Below are 26,883 nucleotides of genomic sequence, written 5' to 3' on the forward strand. Positions count from 1 at the left end.
ACACACACTAACACACACGTACAACTTCTTAAATTCCTCTCTTTTAACAGGTAAGAAGGAAGACATCAGTGTCTCATTTTACATCATTATCTTACATCTTTATTCTAGCTTTTATTGATGCACTATTTGATATAGCTGTTTGTTGGGTCTCAAAGCTTTCAATTAAAAGCATATGCTCCTGTGAAATGCACCTTCTATTTAATCCAGCCTAACTGTTCTGTCTTGGGAAATAATTTTCAAATTCTGACAGAGTTTCTGTTACAAAATTCACATCATCTATGGCAAATATATTTCTATAGAAACCTACTGTTTTTCTCTGTATCTTCCTTTCTAGGTCCACATTATTCATCTTCACAGGTACAAATCAGGTACTAGTCCCCACCCATAAATAATATTCCCAATTGAAGGTTTATTATTTGCCCCAAAATTCTCCTAAATTCTGTAACAATATAAATATATGCCAATGTAATGCACCTCCCCTGCCCAAAACCTTGATAAATCTACAACTGGCATATTTTTTCCTCTTCTGTCACTACATCTCACATACAATTATTGTTATTACTCTTTTTTTCCCTTTGTTCCCGATACAAAGCTGAATGCTCCTTCAGAAATACATATATTTCTTAATATAACTCAGTACTCTGCTTTTTTTCTGTTTGTACATGCCATGTTAATATTGACAAAGCAGCCATTTTGATAAAAAAACTGTTGCTTCAACATATTCTATATTAACTTTTCTTTTGAATATATATTTGCAACTTGAAAATTATACTAATGTTTAACAGGTTGATTTTTTTATGTAGTTGCTTCGTCCCATCAATGTTTTAGCCCATGCCCCATTTTCCCTGACATTTAATTTCAATAAAATTGCTCAAGAAGAAAAAACTCTAAATATGCTTTTAAACCCCAATCCCTTTAACTCACAGCAAATGCATGAAACCATAAACACTTTCCAGAAATGAAGTTTACCACCTCATGTAGGAGCAGCTGCCCATTCCGAAGTCAACAGCTGTGTCCATAGGCATTATCTATTTAAAAAAAATAGGGTTAACCATGCTAACTCTCATGTTAGACCCTGGATTTACATTTATGCAGACTGCTATCTGTCCTCATCTTAACTCTATTCCTCTCCAAGATATGAAAAAGCAACTATCATGCTTTCAGTACACTTTAGCTTTTAGCCTTAATAAAAAAAATATACTGGCTATCCTTAAACAAATAAACTAAAATGTGCGCTGCTATATTTAATCATTAAAGTACTAAGGTTGTTTGGAAGGCCACCATTTGCATAACTATTCAACTCACTCTGTTTTAGACTTAATTTATTTACACTGAACTGCTTGGTAGTTTCCCTTTAACTGTTAAATATATGATATCTTGTACAACTCACTCAGAAGACACAGCTTAGACTTTCCTGATTAATAACTTGCACCTGCAGACTCATTTTCTCCAATATCATTTGCTAAAGATAGATGAAGAAAAAAAGCTAGTAACTTTGTACATTTCACACAGAACATGCTTGTCTCTTCTGATTAACTGCTTATATCTGCAGACTCATTGTTGCCAACAGCATTTGTTAACAGAAGAAAAAATCTAGCAATGCTGAAAATACAAGAAATAATCTCTGTAAACTTCACTCAGAATACAGTGGTCAGATCTCTTATAATTACCTGCTTGCTCATTATCCTAAGGACATATGGTAATGGAAAAATATACAGCTTTTAACTTGGCAAATGCAAAAAGGAATGTACAGTTACATAAGTAAACTTACCATAATAGCAGATGTTTGAAAAGATCAGTCACAGTAGCCTAACCTATATGGGGCATATCCTGCCAAGGATCAGATGTCCTACCAATGTGTCTAAGGAGGCATGAGAGAGTTTGCCAGTATAAAAGCAGATGCACATGTGCCAAAATTCAGAGCTTTCTTGGCTCACAGGAAATGGAGGTTTGAGCTGAAAAGTAATTAATTATGTTCTAGGAAAAATGGGAAAGGCAACTGAGAAGAAATTAGACACTGTCATCTGTGCGAGCATGTCTGGCTAGGGTTTTGTACATAAATTCTAACTTCTGTATTATATGCCAGCATGACTGGCTATGATATTGTATATAACTTCTTGCATGTTGATTAATACTCTGTACAGGATATTTTAAAGAGTTGAACAGTGTTCTGTTACATACCTAACTGCACATGTTTCTGAAGGTGATTCTAACTGCAGGCTAACAGTCAGCTGATCTGCAGACGATGTCATTGGAATGTTTCCAGTTGCTCTGTATTTACTGTCAGAGACTGAAAAACAGGAAGGAACTTTTAATAAACAGCTGTTTGTTGATTTTCAAATAGTGAAAATAAAATAAAAACTGAAACAATTAAGACAGTTAACCTAGTCTATAAAAGAGCCTGCTGAAGACAGCTGAAGTCAGTTATAATAGTTGTTGCTCCATTGTGTGCAGCTGAGTTCACAGTAGTTAACCAGTTCAGCTCAGTTCACAGCTGTACTGAGCAGTGGATACCCAAACGACTCACCAAGAACTGTAAGCCTGCCTTTGCTCTGTTGTGATATTTAGTTTAGATCAGGGACAGTGTTCTTCAGTTATGTAGGAAAGTATAGCTTAGTTGGTCAGAGTTTTTTTTCTAAATGTTGGAGTTATATCCTTCAGTATTAATTGAATTTTTCGCTGGTGATTTAATTCTGTTTGCTTATTGAAATTACTGTTTTATATTTTTTAATCATTTTGCTCATTATCAAACATTTTTATTATCTTACATTGCGGCTGATTAATTAGTGTATTCTTTAGTGATTTGAGGGTGCTTATACCTGCTTTGATAATTTAAGGACCACTTTGAAAGCCTGGCTGCTTTAGGTCATTTATTACCATTCTTACTTAAAAAAAAAAATCAGATGATGGTATAGTCTCACTAATTCTTGCCTAACATATAAGAATCTTTGTTACAAGTCCTCTGTCTATATACTGTAAATAGCATACTAACTTTACCACATGTCTGATTATACTTTTATTTTCTCTGTTTTTCTATTACTTAACTTTGTGATTATTGTATAACTGTTATTATTACTCAAATCTGTGAAAGCTGTATAACTGAAAAATCTGTACATTTTGTTGGAGCTTTTCTCCTTGGGTCAACACTGAAAATAGGCCGGTGCTCAGCTGGATCAACCCAGTTAACAAATGTGAAATAAAAAAATAAATAAAATTAAATATCGTTTTAATACCTAATTTTAATAATTGGACACCCCTTTGAATGGGCATGTAGACACTTTGGTTGATGGCAGCGTTTTATCGTATCATTTGGGGAAAGTGACACAGCTGGAAATCTGTGTTAAGCTTTCCCAGAAGTGTTTGGATGTGTGAGATTCAATTAATTTAAGCGTGAGTGTATCAGAGGTCTTAAACTGCAATACCTTTCTCTGGAGTGTGTAATAAGGAATTACATTAGGGGCGGACAGAAGTATATAGTCCAATCCCCGGTTATAGAGCATGTTCCTGTTGTGTTCTTAGGGGAAATTTTGAAATATTAGTCCTGTTTAAGTGATGGTCTCACACTTGAGTCTGTAGTGAGGATTGAATTTCCTTAGTTACTGACCCAGGATTTTATGGAGACATCACATTATTGGTGGCAGTTCAGTGGGATATTAGACGGACATCACAATAATAAGGGCAGCCCCACCTAGGCAGTTGGATTAGAAAAGGAATAAAGGAATAAGAACAGGTATGAGACCTATAAAAGAGGGTCAGGAAAAGGGGGAAGGATGAAGGGTGGTAGCACTGCAACAGTGTGGTAAGTTTACTTACACAGACGTACTATATTTATCATTAGATCACTGCTTTAGTAGCATAAGCTATATGAAACAATTATCAAAGTTTAGGTAGCAAAGAATGAGGAAAAAGGATCAGAGTCCATAAGCCCTTGGAGAATAGTCTGAGTGAAACCTGTTTGAGGTCAGTCGTATAATGTTTAGTGAATGTGTGACCAAGTTGCCACATTTAGAATACTTCTAGAGTCCCCCTTTCTAAAAAGCTCCATAAGCAGTCAAAGCTCTGGTTTAGCTATCTTTGACATTGAAAGGAAGGGCCTTGCCATGGACAGAATAACAAAACTGGATTGCATGGGATAACCATCTGACAATATTCTGCTTTGACACTTGTTGGTCCTTTTTCCTTACTTTCATAAAAAAGAAAAGCTGATTGGAGTCCTAAAGTCTTTTGTCCTGTCAATGTAGCATCTGAGTTGCCTCTGGACATATAGACTATGAAGAATTCTCTTTCCCTTATTTTTTTTTTTTTTTTTGGGGGGGGGGGGCACATGGAGATGAAAATATTTATTTAAGCTGAATTCTAATACTCCCTTTTACATGAAGGATGGGTTAATTCTTATGGATATCCTAACTTTTTAAAAGAAAGATAAGGTTGAACCACCATAAGAACTTGCAACACAAAAACCTTCTTACCCTAAGTCAAGGCAGTGGATAACACTGTTTTCCATGCTAAGAATTTTACATCAGCTTAATGAAATGGATCAAAAGAAAAATAGTCTGTTTTCCTAGTACAAATTAAGACATCAAAGAGGAGCCACCTGTTTCTTGGTGGACAAAAGTGAAGTACCCTTTTAAAAAATGTTTTATTTATTTATTTATTTTTATTTTTTACCTGAGATAAGGATGAAAAGATTAATCTTAACAGAAGAATGGGGAAAACAAGATTTAAACAATTCACACAGGTACTGAACAACCAGAGGAGCTTCAGCCTTAAAAGGCTGTTTGTTCTTTTCATGATACTTACCAGAAAATCTCCTCCACTTAGCCAAAAAAGTATCAAAGCTATCATCCAGGCAGTCAGATGTAGAATTTGATAGCTACAGTGAGTCAGAAATCCCTCGGCTTTTATAAGTTCATCCTGTGGGGAAGCTTGTGGTAATTGCCCTTTTTAAAAAGAAGGAATAAGCAGTTTTCTGCGACAAAAGGAAGTTATTCAGCATATTTTTGAAAGTCCTTTTGAATCTCTGAAAATGAACTTGGTTATCAGATGAAAAGGGGAAGACAGGAATATTCTTGTACATAGGAAGGAAAAGGCATTTGTCTTCTCAACCTTTCTGCAAGGAATCCTGGAGCAGATTTTTTTTTAACTGTCTGTTGTGAATGGAGGTAAATATTTCTACTTGCAGAGTTCCCCAGAAACGGATTATCTCCCGGAAGACCCCTGTATGTTTCTTCCATTTGTGGTTCTCTCTCCTGGACCTGCTCAGAATGTCTGCACAGCACTTTGCTCTGACAGTATGTGAGCAGTCCGAAGGGATAGATTATGCTGTATTGCCAGTTTCCAGACTATCATTGCTAGTTTGCACAGGGGGCATGATCTGTTTTCCCCTTGCTTGTTTATGCAACACATGACAGTGCTGTTGTCTGAGATTAGCAAAAGGGTGCCTGGAGTCTGCAAATGTTCCAGAATTTTTAATATATTTATTTATCAATGTTATCATTTCTTAGATACTTATGTGCTTCCTTTTGAAATGATGCTCTGAAATGTTCCACACTTTGAATATCTTGGATATAGAACCCCCCCCCCCGAGAATGTTTGATGCATCCATAGTTACAGATGACTGGGACTGAGGAAAAAATTGAAGACCTGGATTTATAAGGAATTGATTCATCCACCAGTTCATAAAGTTCAGTACAGGGATATAAAAGAAAGAGGATGCTAGTGCTGGGTGCAGATTGATTTGAGAACCCATTGAATTTTCCATGTGTGTAATCTGGCTAGGGGAGTCATAAGAATAGTGAAGGTCATGTATCCAGTGATCCTCAGGTGTTTCTCTGCTGTAGTTAGAGATTATTGAAAAAATTGAAGTAACTGTTCTTGGTAGAAGGTTACTTTTTTCCTGTGTCAGCAATGCCATCATTTAGGAAGTGTCTAGCAGGCATTACAGAAATGTTACTCTGTAGGAAGAAGTAAGAGATGATTTTTTCAGACTGAGGTGAAAACCTAGGTTTTGAAACAGATTTTTGACAAAGAGGAGAGACTCGACAGTTCTGAATACAGTCTGCAAAAATAAGACAGTCATCTAAGTAGTGAAAGATGTGAATGCCTTGCAGCCTGCAAAAAGCAATCACTTGTGCTAGGCATTTTGTGAACCCCCTAGGTTATGAATAGACCAAAGGGTAAAGAAGAGAACTGAATATGTTAACCGGAGACAGAAAAATCTTTATAATGTATCTGAACATTTTGTGAATGGGAATATGGGGATATGCGTCTTTTAGGTCTTGACTCATAAAGAAACTTAGAGGAGGTACTACAGGATAAGCATTTTGAACCTTGGAGTCTTGGCATAAACGTATAAGAAAGACAAGTCCATAACCAGTCATTAGGGTCTGTCTTTTCTGGTCAATAGAAATATTCCTGAATAGAATACTTCTCCTTTTTGTTTTTCTGGCACAGATTCTATTACACCCTGAAACAACAAATGAGAAATGATGGGAGGGAGGAAAGAGGTGAATTTGAGGATGGGAAGGAATTGCTAAGTTTAGAGTGAATGAGTCCCATTGCCCCTGGTACCTACTTTGAATGATTTATATTACCCATGAATCTGCTGTAACCTGGTATCACAGAGGGAGATATAGGGAAAGATTCATTGAAAAGGTTTAGATAATTACCAATGTGTGAAATAAGGGGCAAATTCAGTCATTTCTGTTGGACTGTATTTCTGCTGTTGAAATGTTTTTTTTTTTTTAGTGTCTCACTGCTATTTTTCTGCTGTGTTAAACATTCTTTAGAGTTTCCCGCCAAAACTAGGGTAGCTAGTAGCATAGTCCAGATACAGGTTTGCTGCATCTGGGTCTGTTTGTAATGGCTGTTTGCTCTGAGCACATTTTCCAGGCCAGCTTTGACTGGAAAGGGACCTTCTGTACCCTAGTGAGAGAAGTGTGCTGTTTGGAACCTGTATGGCGGAGGGTGGTTGGTCTAGGGCTTGGAGTATGCATCCTCATTGGTCCTTTTGAACCTTTTTGTATTTTTTTTCATGTTTTTAGCTTCTGGTATTTAAACCCAGTGTATGAGTGGGTTTCTGCTTGTTTGTGCATCATGCAGCACCACACACTGCCACGCAACTGTGCACCATAACCGGATAGATAAATTCAACAAGTTTTGCCTTAGATACAGCTGTATCACATTAGTGTAGTCCTCATCCTTAGTACTTCTCTGGTCTAAGAAATACTTCTAGTAGCTGTGACCTATTAAACCTCCAGCATCATGGATAGTTGACTACCCCTGTTTCTTCTGCAATCCTTGTTGACCTGGGTCTCCTGAGGCAGTGTAGCAATTGCCTCATGTACACTGACAACCCCCTATTAATAACTCACTCTAGTACACAGTGTGAAAGGTGTATCTACACCAAGAATCTTGAATCCCTGGTGTCTCGCACTTGAAAGAGTAACACTGAACAGGTTGTCAACCCACCCACCACTAGTCATGCACATAGAGACCCTACTCATACACATAGTATGCATCAAACACAAAAATCAATAGACATGAAGGTTCTCTCAAAAAACATACCGAAACACCAGAGACCTCCAAAACACAAGACTGCTACAACTAACACAGTTCATACGGTTTACATTCATATGACCGAGTGACCAATGGTTGAAACTCGGTTTCCACGAACCTATATGTCGACGCTCCAGGGGTCGAACGCTTGGAATGTCATAAAAAATTTGGCATTTGACATTTCCAACCACTCTACCACCTAAACAAGCGCTACCATGGGTCAAAAAGGGAGGGGTATTTTGCTTTTCGGCTACATTGTGTTCGCAATTTTGCACATTCGCAGAACTACTGTCGAACGGTTTTCATTCGGTCATCTGCTGTTCACTCAAATCCATGTATACCAGTTCACACAGGATCCATGATGCATAGTAACACCAGTGTCTCATCTGCCAATCCCTTAAGCTGTAACACTCAAAAATACATTTTCTTGTCATTGGAGACTCCATAGTGAGATACACGGATGTCCCACTCACCAGGTTAGACAAGGAGAAAGCCACTGTCAGCTTCCTAACACCAAGATTCATTAGATCACACATGCACTCAGGACTCTCAGCAACAAATACTATTATGACTGTGTCATAGTTCGTGTTTGAGTGAGCGATCTGAGACGTACCTCACTGGTCTATATGAAGAGAAACATGATTGAGCTCTCTGAGTATATGTCCAAGTTAGGCATATCCATAGCCTTGAGCAGCATACTACCCTGATGCTGCAGTATAAACAAAAAATGATTGATTTGGCTTAGTTTCTGGTGTCATTCAAAGGGGATCCAGTTTCTGTCAGCCTGGGAAGTCATGGTCAACAAACCTTGCTGCTTTGCCTGAGACAGTTTGCACCTGGCACCACTAGGCTTTCAGCTGCTGGCAAAGGCTCTTGCTTCCCCATATTGCCTTCTTTAGACAAGGTCTTGAAAACAAACTTACCGACATTAAATTTACCATTCATAATAAAATAAGGGTCATGTTGCTAAACTCTAAGAGCTGAAATCAGAAACTGCACACCCTTGAAGCACTGCTATTATTGGAAGATGTAGATGTCTATGCAGTCACAGAAACCTGGTTCAAGGCCTCAGAGAGTACCCCGGCCTTGCAAGGCTACAATGTCTTCCACACCTTCAGACCATGAAACAAATGTGTGAGAACCAAAGGAGGCAGTGTTTCTATCTAAATTAGAGACAAATTCACCTCATGTCTAGTTAGACTAGACAACTCCATGGAGTTACTCCAAGTTCAGGTTACTGGGGGAAGACCCTCATTCAAGTTATAGCCAGTTATAGATCCCCCTCCATGGGCCGTGATGTGCAGAAAACGTACTTGGCCAAACTGGAGTCAATCCAAATATTCCCGAAAACTGTGGTTATGGGGGATTTCAATTATCCCACCATTAACTGGGAAACCTACTCTAGCCCTAATTCACTAGTGCAAAAGTTACTTGACTTTGTTAACTCAAATGTCCTGGAACAAATTGTTTATACTCCAACAAGAGGAACAAACACACTAGATCTGGTCCTCAGTAACATGCATTGCTGCAACTGCTGGACCCTCATTAGTTAAATCTGACCACAAATCAGTCACCTTTGAGCTAGCACTAACACCAGAACTTACAAATGGTGAAGTCAGACTAAAAAACTTCATCAAGGCAAACAATATCCTCCTAGGGGGTCCACCCCCACCTGGAAGTGGTAACTACACCAAAGCTTACACTAAAGCACTGTACAATCACTTGCATAAGTGTATAGACTTGGCTGTACCAGATAGAATCAAAGTTAGAGCCCCAAGAAAAAAAACAAGCTACCATGGTGGACATCCAGCATCAACAAACTTTACAAAAAATGCAAACAGTTACTGTCTAAGAAAACAAAGGTGAGGCCGTAATTATGGAAAAGCACCTTCCTCAGCCTCAACAGGCAAATAAGACATGTCAAATCCAGTGAAAAAAGACAAAAGGAAAAACTGTTGCAAAACATGAAGATGCCAAACAGGAACACAAGGATGAGCCACTCCACAGTAAAAAATGCGCCTATTCAGGTCAAATTCAATAAAACCAATTCTGGACTTTATTGAAGAAAATAAAACAAATGATAAGTGCTTTCATCTTGACCACTTCAAAACTTCATCAGATAATGAATTAATTTACACAAACCATTTATATAGTACAGAGGAAACTGGGTAAAACAATCATTAAAAGTTAATAAGTTATTTAAAATGACACCCCCCCTTAAAGCAAAATCATGTAAAAACCATGCTTTATATATGAAAACTGGTTAAAATGCATAAATAAATGTGGAAAATTCAAGTTGTATTCTAAAAACATAATAAAATATATAGTTTAATAGTATAGAAGAAATATATTTTTTTAAAAAGAAGCACTGTTATCTTTCTAAAGCTTTTAGTTTTAACAGAAAGCTAATGGAAATGTGCTCATTTAAGCCTAGCCAACTTGATGCACTGAGACGCAGTTGTCAGTAAACCTCTCTCCTTTCTAACAAAAGTGACGAGGCACCACTTCAAGGTTCTGTTTTAATATTGTCAATGACAGTGAAATGAAAAGAGTGACCAGTATTTTCCATAATGTGTTTACTAAGTGCATTTGTATCTTTTTTTAATTTTATATCATTCAAATGTTCGTAAATTCAGTTCTTTAATTTATGGTCAGTTTTTCCAATGTAAAAACAGCTACAACAGTTACAGAGGGCACAATAAATAATCTTTTCAGATCCACAGTTATATTTTTGATGTAATTTCACTTCAATGTTGTTTATCAGAAAAATGCCCCCTTCCTCAACAACGCTCAATTTCAAACCCATTATGTCCTTTTAACCATCGATATCAAAGACTTATACTTTGTCATTCCACATAATACAGGTTTAGAATGGTTTTCAGAATACTTATATGAAAAAGGCATTGAGCACAACAAAGTTCACGTATATGCACACCTACTTGAACTTGTATTGAACAACAACTTTATTCTCTTTAATCACTAAATCTATTTGCAACAGGAGGGTGTATCGATGGGTTCCTCATGTGAGGGTCTATATGCAAACATTGTTGTAACCCACTGGGAAAAGAAGTTTTTGTTCAACAGTCCAAAGTTTAAGTATGTAAAATGCTACACCCATTTTTGGATGATATCTTTATTTTGTGGGATGGACCTCCAGAACATATAGTAGATTTAATATCATACATGAATTCCACCACCACCTTCTTGAAATTCACATACAACTACAGTATGGACCAGCTGCCTTTCCTAGATGTTCTTCTCATTAAAGAACACACCAACAACAAATTTGTTTCAGAAATATACAGAAAGGAAACCTATTCCAACTCATTACTTCATTTTTCAAGTACACATCCAATGAAACAGAAACAAGCTATTGCAAAGGGACAATTTGTGAGGGTGGCCCGAATGGTATCTGCTATGGATGATTTCCTTAGCGAATGTGACAATTTGAAAGCCATGTTTTCAAGAAGAGGCTACCGGTGCAAGTTTATTACTGACATTATGTTAGAGGTAGTAAATAAAAGGGAGAGAGGGCATTTTAGCCCCTGAATAACAGACACTGATAACAGCATCACCAATACCAATAAATTTACCCAGTCTTTAAGTGTGCAGAATCAAGAACTTAAAAGGAACTATAAGACATATTTTATTACTATATATACCAATGACAGTTTTGCATTAAGGAAAATCTTGGAAAAGAATTGGACCATTCTAAACCAAGAGAAAACCATTAGACCTTTCATTGATTCACACTCCACCATAGTATTCAAGAAAGGCAGAAACTTAAAAAACATTTTTGAGATGAAACCAAAGGGAGTGAATAATGTTGGGCACATGAAAAAGTGTGGCATGTGTAAATATTGCAAACACATTAAGGAAGGGGGCATTTTTCTGATAAACAACATTGAAGTGAAATTACATCAAAAATATAACTGTGGATCTGAAAAGATTATTTATTGTGCTCTCTGTAACTGTTGTAGCTGTTTTTACATTGGAAAAACTGACCATAAATTAAAAAAAAATGAATTTACGAACATTTGTATGATATAAAATCAAAAAAAGATACAAATGCACTTAGTAAACACATTATGGAAAATACTGGTCACTCTTTTCATTTCACTGTCATTGACAATATTAAAACAGAACCTCGAGGTGCTGCCTGGTCACTTTTGTTAGAAAGGAGAGAGGTTTACTGGCAAATGCGTCTCAATGCATCAAGTTGGCCAGGCTTAAATGAATACATTTCCATTATCTCTCTGTTGAAACTAAAAGCTTTAGAAAGATAGTGTTTCTTTTAAAAAAAAATTATATTTCTTCTGTACTATTAAATTATATATTTTATTATGTTTTTAGAATACAACTTGAATTTTCCACATTTATTTATGCATTTTAACCAGTTTTCATATATATAAAGCATGGTTTTTACATGATTTTTCTTTAAGGGGGGGGGGTGTCATTTTAAATAACTTATTAACTTTTAATGATTGTTTTACCCAGTTTCCTCTGAACTGTATAAATGGTTTGTGTAAATTAATTCATTATCTGATGAAGTTCTGAAGTGGTCAGGACGAAAGTGCTTATCATTTGTTTTATTTTCTTCAATAAAGTCCAGAATTGGTTTTATTGAATCTGGCCTGAATAGGTGCATTTTTTACTGTGGAGTGGCTCATCCTTTTGTTCCTGTTTGGCGTCTTCATGTTTTGCAACATGTCAAATCCGGTAAGGGCATCTTTGAGAAAAACTTAGCAAGCACAGCCAAGGATAACCAAAAGGCCTTTTACAGCTACATACATAGCCTAAAAGGTAGGACCCAAGCATGGACTAAACTTGTGAATAACAGTATCACACACACTGACCGCACAGAAATAGCTAACCTGTTAGCGATAGGTTTGGTGAAAATGTCGCTCCCTTATCCCCTCCAAACTTACCACATCTTTAGAATAGGCTACCAATTAATGTGAAACAGAGCACCTGTATGACATTGTTCAAAGGGAACCTAGACAAGTGGATGGAGCACCATCAATTCTTACTGGTGACAATGCCCATAACACCCCTAGAAATGGGCAGTTTTTACTAAATGCAATCATGGGCATAGACTAGCGTATCAATGGTATTACATTGGGATGAAACAGCTAGACTTGAAATGACCTCCAGGTCGATAGCGTAGTAAAATTCTATGATCCTATAATCCTATGAGATTGGGCTTGTGGTGCCCCTCCTATTTTCCTAGAGCTCTCCTGCCATTTCCATTTAAATTTTTGGTTCACTGACTTTTATTGGGATTGTTCAGATAGGTTCCTATAAAACAGCCCACAGCTGGAAGGCAATTTTTTTGCTGTGCTTGGGGATAGGGAATTGAAAGATTCACTTTATCCCATTGGTTATTTTCCCTCTTATCAAATATTTTAAGGACTTCATCAGAAGAGGGGTCAAATAAAACCCCTTTATCAAGAGGAGCATAAAGAATTTCTGATCTGACATCCCTTTGGGACCTCACCCATAAACACTTCTGCATTACTGATCTTCTGGTTGCAGCACTAGATACTGCATCACCTGCATCATTAGAGCTACTGAAAGAGTGCTTAGTGATTTGTGTGACTGAGGAAAGCACAGAAAGCAATAAAGGCTTAATATCAGAAGAATGGACTTCTGTCATAAGCAGCATTAAATGCATTCTCTAATGCCCCAGTGACAGCAGGAATGGCCAATGGTTTAAGGGTTTCTAACTGTATAAGGTCATAACACCTCCTTTGCATACCAGAAATTGCCTTCTGATCCCACTGGAATAACTCTTTAATTCTCCCTATACTGTCAGAAAAGATGTATTTCTTCCACAGAAGATTCTGAAGAAATGTTTTCTTCAGTTTCTGATTTGAAAGATTCAGGTGAAGACACTTGGCAAGCACAGTTTAATCCAATGTCCTCTATGTCGGAGTCTGAAGGAGAGGGAGATACTTTCCTTTTTAAATGCAAAGAAGCTGGGGAAGGAGCATGAAGTGACTGGAAGACTTTAAAAAGACGTTTAACAAAGGAAACCATTCCTCTTTGGATTATTTATGAGAACTGGTAGTAGGAGTAGAAAACATTTTAACCTTCTGATTTTTTTCTTCCCAGTTTCTAAAGAGAAACTCTGAGTAGACTCTGAAACCTAGACTTCCACACCATTGCCTGCTATATCTTCCCTAACTAATATCTGTTGCTTGCCGTCAGCCCCATTTGGTATGACCAAATGCAGTTCTTCCTTCTCTGAAGCTGGCATACATCCAGCCCTGGACTACACACTAGACTCTCAACCTTTACTGGCTTCCCAAGGAGCAGTAGATGAGGAGTCAGAAGAAGAAGCAGATAAATGGTCTAAAGACCCTGAAATGGCCACAGTGAAATTATCCATCAAAGGCCAGAGAAGAGAGGATAAGATGTTTCCATGGCCTCTCTAGAAGTTTTCTTTTTCTTCTTCTTGGCAACCCATACATAGGATGTCTGAGGTACTGGCACTTAAGTCCATAGTCAATTGTGTAAGGACTTAAGCCACTGGTCTTTTACTTAAAGCTCCAGGGAGCTAGCTGCTCTGGTGGCATAGAGGGATAAATCCCTGACTATGACATAGGTGACCCAGGTTTGATTAGTTACTTGGCCAACTGATAGAGCAGCAGTGAGGAATAAGTGTGTCGATCTCTGAGAGGATAGTACATGGGTATCTCTTTGTGAAAATCATTAGTGGAGGCTGAAGACATCACTAGAGGAAGCACGGCTCACAAGGTGGGAGGTGAGCCTGCCTGAGCTGCTGCAGAAGTGGAAAGGTATGTCACTTGCTCACATTGCATGTTGTTCCTAGAATGAAGCATGTTGTGACAGAGGGAGGATGGAAATAGGAACAATGGGTAGGTCATACAGTAATCTGCCCTGGATGGATGCAAAGATATACCAAGACCCCGGGGATACCTAAGGATCCATGACTGGCCCCAGCAATACTGGAATACATCCAGGAGGCATGGCATTAGCTGGCAGACCCAATATCTATGGGGCACCTGGTTGCTGGGCAGGTAACAATGAAACAAAGGAGGGACCAAAAAAAAGTTTCATAGATATAAGACAACTCATAATAGTTTTAAGGATTAATGACAAACATAGAGCATGACTGAAAATTGTGTTCTTTCCCTAAGCAAAATAAATAAATAAATAAATAAATAAATAAACTATGTGAGAATATCTATAAGAAATCTGCCATCCAATAAGACAATTTCCCTTTCTCTTATACATAAATAATCAACAGCACAAATGTTCACAGAAATATGGAAGGAAAGTTACCAGTGGAGGACCTATCTGTCCAATATCTTGAACTAGCTGACTGCTGAGTCATTGAAGATGCAGGAAAAAAAATGAATCTGACTTATCTTCAATGGCAAGAAAGTTCTAAATTTTGGTACCCATACACCTTTCTTTTGCACCAGCACGGTCTTGTTCCTTCTTGGAAGTATGGTGCACATGTAAGGCACCCAAAAGCTTTAAATACCTGACATCTGATTCTTGGTCGGCTATATGTATATAACTTGGGCTACTACAACAGTAATCTAATGATTAACATCTACAAATTTTCATTTTTTTTTCATAATTTGCTCTTCTTTTCCAAAAGTGTTTGGTGAAGTAAATGCTTCCAGTGGTTTAAATTAAGAATTTTATTCTAGACATCCACCTCTATAAAACAGGCAACATTATTTTTTTAATTCTGCATATAATATGGTAAATACATGTTTACATCCTTCTACCAGAAGCCCAGGATCACAACACTATATAAACATTAACCTTCTTTCCAGACTTTTCTATCTTGTTACAGCACAAAACTGGAATACATTGTAATTAAGCAAATGTACAAAAGTCATTGATAAACTCCCCCCAGACACACATTTGAATATACAATATAAGATGCAATTTATATCATGACGTTTTATACAAATATTGATAAGAAAAAAACTTTGTTTTAACTTTCATTATCTAATATTAATGACATAAAGTGAGGTTTATGGCTTAGAGTCCACCCAGCAGTTTAAAACAGTAATAAACGTCCAGTCTTTTTCAGAAACTTGTTGCAGAATCTCAATTAATGTTAATAAAACTACATCCATTGGGAATGATGTTTTACATTTCTTTCATTTTTCACAAATTTCACCTTGTTGCTGATCTTATTCCTGATTATCATGACCTCCCAAGTCCCAACATCAGTCTTTAGTTGAAATCCAAGGTACTCTGATTCTTCTAGCCAATTCCTGTTTTTTTCCTATCACTCAAGCAATTTCATTTCATTTGGAACAATGGAAAAGGTTTTACTGGTAATATCTTTCTATGGGTTTTGTTATTATGAGAAGAATGAGAATATGAGTCCCTTTCTGAGTCCCTCTCAGCTTGCTGGGTCACTCTTTGTTGCCTAAACTTTTTTTTTATTTCTTCCTTAACCTAAGACAGCTGGAAATGAATCTAACACCTGCCTTTTGACATCTGTTGATTGCTGGGAAAATTGCTTCTATTCTGCTTGTATACTGTAAATGATTATTTTCCACAAATACTCTGGTATCCCCAATTTTCAATAATTTTTACTTCTGCCACAGTTTTGTCAGTATCAGCTCTGTCTGCTAATATGATTGCATCTTTAGTGACACAGGCCTTGCTACTTTTTCATAGCCTGGATTGGAACATACACATGACAAGATCTCTCAATTAGCAAATCCTGCTGTGGAACACCTCTACAGTTACTTACATGTACTTTCAAAAACTTAATGCAATCTATTTTGTCCTGTTTCTCTGGTATAGCAGAAAATCTCAGGTTTTCATTGCATGTTCTGTCTTCTAAAAAGAACCTGTGTATTTACCATAATGCTCAGTCTTCATTATCTCTAGTCTGTTCATTTTCACTGATTTATTATATAGCTATTAAGTAGCCCAAATCAGAATCTTTTCCATTTGATCTTCTAGAATTTGTGAGTAGCAGCTCTCTACAAATCGGAAAGAATTTGGGTAACTCTGGAAATGTAAGCTGGTTCACTGACAATCAGTGGAAATGGAAAAATCCTGTGGTCAGCTAGAGAGAAGGAATGTCAGGATGAAGCTTGCTGTATTGATGGGATAGGAGATCTTGAAGGAAATCCAAAAGCCAGAGGTCATAACATGCAGAACCAAACCTGCTTTGGCCAAAAGGGAGCTATGAGAATGACGAACGTCTTGCAGAGGGATACTTTTTGCATGAATTGTATCATTAATGGTAACAAGGTAAAGATGAATGAGAGGCTACTAACAGGTCAGAACACCCCTCGAGGTCTGTCTCTGTGGAGGGATATGGGCAAAAGAGCTGCAACGTTTGTATGGGTCTTGGTTGAAAAAATGTCACAGCAAGGCAGAATATAATTTGTGCTACCAATGGACTGAGAGATAACTTCTGAGGCATCAGTACACATCTGCTGAGCTTCTCCTCTAGATATCTGGCTCAGTCCAGTATGTGAGTTACTGCCAGGAGGTATTGCAAAGGCATCGCCCATTGTCAGACTCTCATGGCTTCTAAGCTTGGTGGTTAAGATAAGTTTCTTCCTGCTTATTGATTGGCCAGATCACTGTCTTGTATGCATGAAAATCACATTCTGGAGAAGGTAATCCAGGAAGGTCTGTAACACTAGGAGAACTCTTCTCATCTCCAGAATGTTAATGTGAAGATTGGATTCTTGTTGATTCCACATGTCCTGGACCATTCTTCTCTCGTATTGACCCCCTCCAACTACAGAGAGGGTATGACCATAGTCACCATGGCCTTTGGGAAGTGAAGGATGAAAAGTCTTCCTGTTGAAACAGTGAGAGATTCCATTGAACAGGCCAAATGTCGTATGCAAATAAAAGAGAACCAGTTTGGATTGTTCATAGAATCTACTGATTGGACCATTGCATGGTTGAGTTCCACTGTAGTACCCTCATACAGAACCTTACATACGGCACTAGTTGAATGGAAGCCACCATCAACCCTAGTACCTCTATGATGAGAGAAACAGGTGAAGGTGGTGTGAAAAGATTTGTTAAACACAAGCATTTGGAGTCTGACATGGCTCCAGCAATTCTAACCATGTAGGTTCTGTCCTTGAGCCAGTTTGCAATCCATCTAGTGACATAGGTGTTTATATTTAAGCTGGTGAGCTTATCTATAATGCCCGAGTGGGGTGTTGTATCGAAGGCTTTTGCGAGGTCCAGGTAGGCTGTGTGGACCACCTTCCCCTCGTCAATGGCCTTGTTAACTGTTTCAATAAAATCAACCAGGTTTAAGAGGCAGGATCTGCCCTTAACAAAGCCAAACTGGGTAGGATCCAGTGTCTGTAGGTCCCCAATATCTTTATTTATGAGGTCCATGATGATCCTTTCCATAGCTTTGCAGACCAAGCTAGTCAGGCTTATGGGGCGATAGTTTCCAGGATCCGTTGAGGCACCACCTTTGTGGAGAGGGAACACTGTTGCTGTACACCACTCTTTGGGTACATATCCTGTAGTAAGACTGAGATTGAACAGTAGTTTTATGTTTGGGTTTAGCTCTTCTTGGAGTTCATGTAGGATGCAGCCCAGGACACCGTCTGGTCCCACTGATGCTGTGTTTTTTGCATTGGAGAGGGTAGCTCTTACCTGAGCATTTGAGATGTCAGGGGGGCAGCACTCTGCTGGGATAGATATTTGCCCTTTTGGTGGGGGGGGGGGTTTGCGCTGAACCTGTCAGCTAGGATGTTGGCAATGTCTGTGGGTTCGGTGTATTTTTTGTCATTTTGGACTAATTCTGAGCATATCTGGGAATTCCCACCCAGGTTCCTAACATAACTAAAGAAAGCCTTGTGATTATCCTTAGTGTCCTGTGCAATTTTTGTCTCGAAGCTGGCCTTAGACGATTTTATGAGTGCCCGTAGTTTTTTGCTAATACTGATCAGAGATGCCTTCCCTTTTGGGATTTTGCTCTATCATGTAGTAGCTTCCTCCTTCTATTGTATAGTTTGTTTATGGCTGGGGTCCACCAGACAGGACGTCTGCCTTTGGAGGATTGGGTCTTGGTTTTATTTGGGATTGCATGATCCATGCATTCCTGAAGGTGTTCATAGAATGCGTTTATAAAGGATTCTGCGGTCTGGGCCATATTTTCCACAGGCCCGCGGGCTTTGAAGGATTCCACCTCGGTTTTGAGGAGTGTGAAATTTGCTTTAGAGAAGTTTTTCACTGTGGTTTTCTGGGCAGGGGGTGGGGTTGGGATGTGAATATCCAGTGAGATTAGTTTATGGTCTGATCTTACCAGTAAGGGATACACTTCTGGTCTGGAGCATAGAGTCCCCATGTTGGTGATGATCAGGTCCAGTATGTTTTCCCCTCTTGTGGGAGTGGTAACAAGTTGTTCCATAGCATTTGAGTTTATAAATTCTAGGAACCTTTGGGCTAGGGTGTTGGAGCTAGAGTAATGCTATTTTCTGTAAGTTGTAAACATCAGAGCTATGCAGTATTCATATCTTGTTACAAGATTCCTGGGCAAAAAGCCCATATATCTTATTGATTTTGCAATAACTACATTAACGTGTCTATTAGGGGCTAGATTAGACATACGATAATGCCCAGGTCTTTGTATTCCTTGACCTTCTGAAGTTTAGTGGAAGATAAATATGCAGGATACCTTTGAATTTTGTTTCAGAAATTATCTTACATTTATAAAAAATAAATCTTAATCCTACATCTAATGTCCAGGTACTTAATGATTGTAAGTAGATATTAAGTTCATCAGAGTCAGTTTTATTTTACATTATAAATCCGATTTTACAGTCATCTACATATTTATAAATTCAAAATTTGTTATTCCCAGGAATTGTCAAAAAAATATAATAAATAACAGTTATAAGACAATGACAATGTTTTAATATAATATGTAATTTCAAGAAAAAATGTCTTCAATAGCTTTTAATAATGACCTTTATCCGTAACATTTCTATAATCCAGTTACTAAATTCTTGACAAGACATAAATTGCTGTTTAGATGCATCTCCCTTAGAAACTGTATAAACCTTTAAAGCATTCTTTATAGACTCTTTCCTCTGCAATTTTTTTCTGTAACAATTGTACATTTTTACAATAATATTTAATATACCTGAAACATATGTTCCATAGCTTTGCAGCTCTATAGCTACCTACTGACCCTTAAAAATACTGTATCTACTTGGCAAAATTATTTAAGGAGCGAATTACAAACAGCTGATTTAGCATCTCATGAACTGTTACACACACACACACACACACACACACACACACACACACACACACACACACACACACACACACGCACACACACACACACACACACACACACACGCACACAGACACACGCACACACACACACACACACACACACACACACAAACGTATATCAAGAGCTCAGTATGGTTTCTGACTAAATTATAGTTTCGACACTGCGTTGCTTTCACTCACTGAAACCATAAGTAATGACTTAAACAATCGGAAATTCATAAGTACAATGTTTCTTCCCTTGACTTATCCAAATAATTTGTCTCTGCAAATTACCCCTTCATCTTTCACATCTTTTCAGAGCACTGAAACTCACATGACACACTGGTTCTCAAACTACCCCCACAACAGATCTCAAACTGGCGGGAGCAATGTGCATACAGCCAATACGAATCCTCTATAAAGACCCTCAATGATCCTTAATAGGTGTACTGCTATTCTCTATAATCATCCGTACCATGTGTCAGCACTGTGGGAACTTCAGAGTAATACAATATGCAGATTAGACTATGCTCATGTATGCAGATAACAGCATCTCCAAAATATAAACAAACCTCAAACAAGATACTGATCATTGCATCTCTGTTCTCAAAGTAAAACCCACCACACTGCTCATGCACCCCCCCTCCAAAAAAAAAGCAAGAAGAAGAACTTATTGTAGTGCATGTAGAGTACTAACTATGCACTAATATTCAGAAAAAGACACATCAGTTAACCACCAGAGTGGTGTTAAACACCCCCTGCTTGTGTTGTTAAGGTTGGGTCTAATCTCAGCAGTAAAATCTGCCAGTACTCTCCAGCAAATGACAGCGGCAGAACAAAAGATTTGTTTCTGCCTGCTGTCAGTTCCAATAAGGTGTCCCAAACTACCTCTTAAAAATGTAAAAGGTAGTTAGAATAACCAGGATGTGGTTTACCTGTATTTTTAAAGGATATAGAGTCTGAAACGTATGTCAATCCTCAGTATTTTGTCTGAAAACCACACATTTTATAAAGAACTCACCAAAAATATGAATCAATAATATGGACATTCTGCAAACATTTGGACAGTTGAGAGGCATAAAAGGTGAGTGTAAATGTAACAGAGTTACACTGCCTCTCTGATAGCATATTTTTTTGTAACTAAGAGTACATAGAGCACTATAAAGAATTATGATTTGGTCTCACTGATTCTAACCATTAATTATGTGTCATTGGCATGGATGCCAAGATTCACCTCTGGAGCTTCTCTCTTGAGGTAAATTTTTTGGCATCTGTGTCTTAAACACATAAGTTGGATAGAATTGGCAACGTAGTCATAATCCTCTATATTAACTCAATTATTAATTACTTTCATAGGGATGGCGGCGGTGCTGCAGCGGTTAACATTGTCGCTTCACAGCAAGAGGTTCTCCGGTTCGATTCTCGGCTGGGGTGCCTTCTTTGTTGAGTCTGCATGTCCTCCCTGTGGTCACGTGGGTTTCCTCTGGGCACTCTGGTTTCCTCCCACATCCCAAAGACATGCTCTAGGTGGATTGGACACTCTAAATTGGCCCTAGGTGTGAGTGCATGTGTGTGTGTGCCTTCTGTGGAAGGTTGGGCACCAGGCTGGCAACTCGACACTGTAAAACTCCACTGCCAATCATAAGCAGACAAGGTGATCCGCTGTGGTGACCCCTAACTGGGAAAAAGCCAGAAGAAGAAGACAATTGATTACTTTCATAGATAGCTTCAGCATAGTAAAAGTAGCCAGTATACACTACTGGAATTTGACATACCTCTCATCCTCTTAATGCAAAAAATCTGGACAAAGCCAAAAATAATGGGGAACAAAGAACGAAAATCAGGGCAGATTTTAAATACTACTAGTATAAACTTAGAAAGTTGCTAGTGTATCAAATTTTGCTTTAGCCTGCATTTTCTTAAGGATATGAAATCTGAAACTCAAATGCCTGTCATGATTTATTGACTTTAAACTACAATGATTTGCCAGAAAATGATAAATTTTATGAGGAGCAGTCCAAAAATATGAGGCAAAAATCTAGATAGCTGAAGGGATATACCCTAATTTCCTCTATTGTATTGGATAAATTAAAAAAAAAATCCACCATAGCCAAGTCATCTTTAAAGTCTAATCTAATTACTTCTATTTCCAAAGTAACTTCCAACTAATTTTACTTACCTAGCTATTTAGCACTACAATAAACATGAAATGGCCTGTAACACAGCAGCAAAGTTAAAAGAAAATAAAAGCAATAAGTGAAACACAACTGCACCCTTTTCACTGGCTAAACAGGGCAGAATTAAAAAAAAAAAAGTTATGTGATCTCAACTTGTCAATAAAATGTCTGTATAACCTTGAGAGTTCTTGACAGTTCAGCTGCAACTAAGTTACTTTACAGGTATAAAACCACCAGACAACCTGGATCCAAATATATCTACATAAGAAAGACCACAGAAAGGGCACACCCACTCTAATTGTATTTTCTCACCCTGTCTAACAAATATATGAAAACAAACTACTTTAGTACATCAGGTCTGAGTTATCACCTAACACAGTCAAATCGCTGCTAAAACATTTTTTTTGCAATATGCAAATCCAGTAGATGCTCAGAAACATAAGCATATCACTCAATTAAGTATTTGTATGTTACTGGCAGCAGTATTGGTTCCTCGTTATAAATAGTACATTGTTTAGCTATCCACTAATTCTGTACATCAATCAGACCTTTCTATATTGCTCTAATCCCAGTACTTTATACTCCCATTTACTTTTCTCTCTTAAATTTATGGATCTCAAATGTACTTGTTTAAAGCATAGTATAAGTATTGGTTTACTCGTCTTTAAAGCACATCACAATTTTGATCATGTAAAACATTATAGTTCACTTTATCACTAACAAGTATGTGTCTTTGTAGAAGCTAGTGCTTTGCTGAACTATTCGGTGAGTTGCTACAATAGCACAGCACTGTCATTAAACTATTTTTCAGTTTTAGTATAACTCATCAGCAGAGTTTTCTTTTCCTTGGTCCTAGAATATAAATAAATAAATAGCAAATAAAATCATAATTACTAGCACATATATTACAGAATTATCATTATTGCTTCAGAATCATTAATACCTGTAAGAAGTGTCTACTGGATGTGTGTGCTGCATTTATTTGCTACAGCTTATTTGTATTTCTAAGGATCTTTTTGTTTTCCATTTTTTAGTGAAACCCTCACTTAAGGAATTGTAAAACAACCTCTGTAGCAATCAGCAGCACAATATACAGTCATTAATTATAACTGACCTTAACATAGCTGCTTTGACACTGATCACTGGTGTCTGGGATATTGAAGTTGTTGTCAAATGTCATATCTAGGTGGCTGCCTTCATCAGCTATGATCTTCCAGACACATTCAATGTTTGATGGGAAGTTCTGAGGCCAGTTTGGAGACCTGATGGTCCCACTATCTGCATGGATGATTCCGCCACAGCCTGTAAAAGGTCAGGTTTTGATTAGCATAATGTTTAATATAGCAAACTTAAAAGTATGACTCTCAAATATAGTATTTCTACAAGTGGGTAGAATGAAACACATACAGGACAATATGTGAAACCTGAGGACTGGCTTGCTAGTCTAGTTTCTAAAGGAAATATAGCAATGAACTGCATGCCGGGAAAAATGCATACAAGAAAAACTATAGTTATTGTGTAAAAATCTTTCATTTGTTTATTACCTCAAAATGTAGTAATAATCGGGAGGGTCTGCATGTGATGGTTGGGATTACGTGCTCCACTTACTTCTCCTCACACTGGCATTGCACAAACTATTAGTAGTTTATTTTTATTATTTTTGTGAGTGGGTGTGAGTCATAGTGTAATGCAGGTCATTGCTCTCTTTTTTCATAATAATATATGACTATAATGTGATCAAGACAGATCATAGATTTGTAGTCTTCACACAGTTGTTAATGCCACAGTGTTTGACAGGGCACGCTGTGCTGTCGCAAACCAAACTATAAAATTTTAACTCATATTTCTGAAAAAAGTGCTGAGAAATTTGTCTTTTTATCTGCAGGGTGCTACGAAGTTACTTATTACCATCCATCTTTAATAAATCTATTGAAACAAAAATGCATTTTAAGCAAGACATTTATGGTTCAAAATAAATTGACAATAAAAGAAAGACAAAAATAATGTAATGCAGTTTTACATAATCTAAACTAACAACAGAACTACAGACTAAGTACTTGCAAACAAGATGTTCTAGAAAATTTATTTCAATCATAACTCATATCCTTAACTGACTGTAGAATAGTATTGTCATAATTCAGTAACTGTCTGCATTTTCTCATGCTATGCTGGTTTCCATGATTTCATCTGTGCAGTATACAAACAACACTGTGTAGAACTTTGTAACAAAACAACGACAAACTATTTAACTACTTCTTTCAGTTGAGCAGTGTCCCATAATATTCCTTAGTTTTATAACAAAGCAGTACCATGAACTTTATTCAAAGTGGCAACGTAAAGTTGTTGCACCTGTGCCTTATAGAATATAAACATGTTTGTGATCTGACATGCAGAATGCCTTTTACACAGCTTTAAAGTATGAAATAATTCTACTAGAATACTTTTTGACATTTCAGTATTGTACTCAACACAGGGGATAAACATAAAGTAGCTATAAATTAATCTGAGTAATTAGCAAGGTGGAATGTTGTTGTAAACTGCTCCCCCAGAAAAGCTGGTGTTATTGGTAAACAACCTCACATTCTCTGAGAAGTAGAAATAATAAACATGGTGGGTTTTCCGACATTTTTACTGTGCAGCAGTGTTCTTCAGTAACCAAATAGGTTGCATATCTCTTGCTCCATTATCAGTTTGTGAAATTTTAAAAGTAAACAAACCTAAGCACCGCTTGACTTTCTGATGCATTAATAGTCCCTTAATTGGTGACAATTGATAGGATTTACATGAAAAATCACACATCCTTCAGATTTTGGAAGGTATTAGCGCAGTGGAATTTGTAATCCACAACTGCACATTTTCTGATTCTTTTGATACTAAACAGGGTAGAGCTTTAACAGCTAAAATGAAGTTTGTTTCATGATTTCTGGGAGTTTGATATCACTGATCTTTGATAAAGTTCTGCATAAGCAAAGAAAATTGCAATCCCAAAAGTCACAAAGGTTTCTGACATAAAAGAAACTTGGCAGAGTATAACCATTTCCTTTTTCAGATCAGTGATTTTTGCTGCAACCCCTCACAGTCTTTAGACAATGTAGTCAACATATTTCTGCTAATAAATTCTGAAGATATGGTATACATTATTTGCTCTTCTGGGACATGAATAACACATAAGCAGTTATAATATTCTTTGTGCATGCTTGCATAATTATAATTTAGTCCCAGTAATTTGGCAAATGCATTTTTTAATTTTGAATTTCTTTAGAATGTCTTTGTCCCATCGTAAATTTGACCCAGTTATAATCCATATTTAAAGCATTTAATAGTCTTCCATTTAAAATAATATTCACTTAAACATCGCAGTAGTTACTATAACAACAGGTTGTGATCTGAGTATGAGAAAGCACTGAGTAAAATATCTTGTACAGACGTGTTTTCTAAAAAGCTGTATGATGTACTTTTACCATGTTTTGGGATATTTTATTAGCCATTGAGGGACTAAAAAGTGCATATACAAGTTAATTGATCTCTGGGAACCAAACAAACTTCTTTTTGTAATTAGATCAGGTTAAACAGCATTTCCGTAGCATAACAGCAAGAAAAAGGTGCAGCAGTTTCCAGTGTAATTTTGGCAGCTTTTCTCATCTTTGTCGTCTGTTTAATGCATTAAATACAGTAGTGTGAGGTATGACCCTGTATATAATATGTAGGACTATACTGAAGAATGTCACAAATACACAGATTTATCTAAAACTCTGAAATACAGAATAGGTTTCTACTCCTGGGGGAAAAAGTGTTTGACATTATTCTCAAATAATTTCACATTGAGAAACTGTTGAGAAGTCACAGTAATATGTTAAGGCTGCTACCGTTTTTAATGTACAAGAAATGGTATTTTGTTCTGAAAATATGAGATTTTACATGACATGCTATATCCACTGCCAGTGTAAATTAACATTTTTTGCTAGAATAGAAGCTTATTCTTTCAGCATGTAAGTTTGTTATGGTGTTTCAAATAATATTTAGGCATTTCATATAAAAATAACTGTTTTATACAACTATTAAAAGGAACTTAAGAAATATTCTTTCCCGTACATTTTTAGGACATTTGCCATTTTTTATTCTTTCCCCTCAGGGATTACCCTGCACAAAGAAGAACAGGTATTAACGCTATTTCTTTTTTTTTTTTTTCATTTGTTTATTGACAATTGATTACTGGGAAAGTCTGACTGGTAGAATTCCATTTTCAGTGGAGGCCTGGGGAGAAAAGCTACAAATTATTACAAAACATTTTAAGAACAATAATTTTACAATTTTCAAAAATAAAACAAAATCATCTGCAGTTTAAATAATTATAATAAATTAAAGATCATATAAAACATTGTCCTTTATGGGTGGGAAGTTGGTATAAGGGTTAAGGAGTTTACCTTACAGGCACAATGTGCAGGGTTTGATTCTTATATGGGGTAATTGGCTAGGCTTAAAATGGCCCCAAGGACAGTTAGCCTAATACTAATCTATGAAGCTATTGGTTAAGAATGGATACAAGGTATATGACAATCATTTAATATTTATAGAAATTTTAGACAGTTTGTAGAGAATTTAAAGGTAAGTTAGTCTAATACAAACAGCAATATGAAGTGAGGGCAAAACAGGCATATGGTATATTTAGACAGAAAGTATGGAAAGAGAATTTGATATTCAAACTAAAGGGGTGGCGAAAGCCACATAACTATGGGCTAGGCTTATAAATGCCCTTGGGCAGATAGCCTAGTATGAACCTATGAACCTATGAACCTATGAACCTATGATAGCAGTAAGGAAGTGAGTAGGAGAGAATAAGGAGGTATTAGGAAAAAAAGGTACTTGTTCACAT

The 26,883-nt window shown here is 37.0% G+C and overlaps 1 protein-coding gene across 1 annotated transcript in view; it reads right to left on the bottom strand.

The window, feature by feature from the left end:
- LOC122797794 (cubilin-like) overlaps nucleotides 1-26,883 on the bottom strand; it is a 2,156,354-nt gene that overhangs the window by 669,010 nt on the left and 1,460,461 nt on the right. Inside the window, 1 exon segment of the mRNA XM_044066315.1 lies at nucleotides 23,125-23,312. Coding sequence (XP_043922250.1) covers nucleotides 23,125-23,312 — 188 coding nt within the window.

The sequence above is a fragment of the Protopterus annectens genome, chromosome 3.part1 (genome assembly GCF_019279795.1).
Source record: "Protopterus annectens isolate FY-2018-M chromosome 3.part1, PAN1.0, whole genome shotgun sequence".
Classification (NCBI taxonomy): domain Eukaryota; kingdom Metazoa; phylum Chordata; order Ceratodontiformes; family Protopteridae; genus Protopterus; species Protopterus annectens.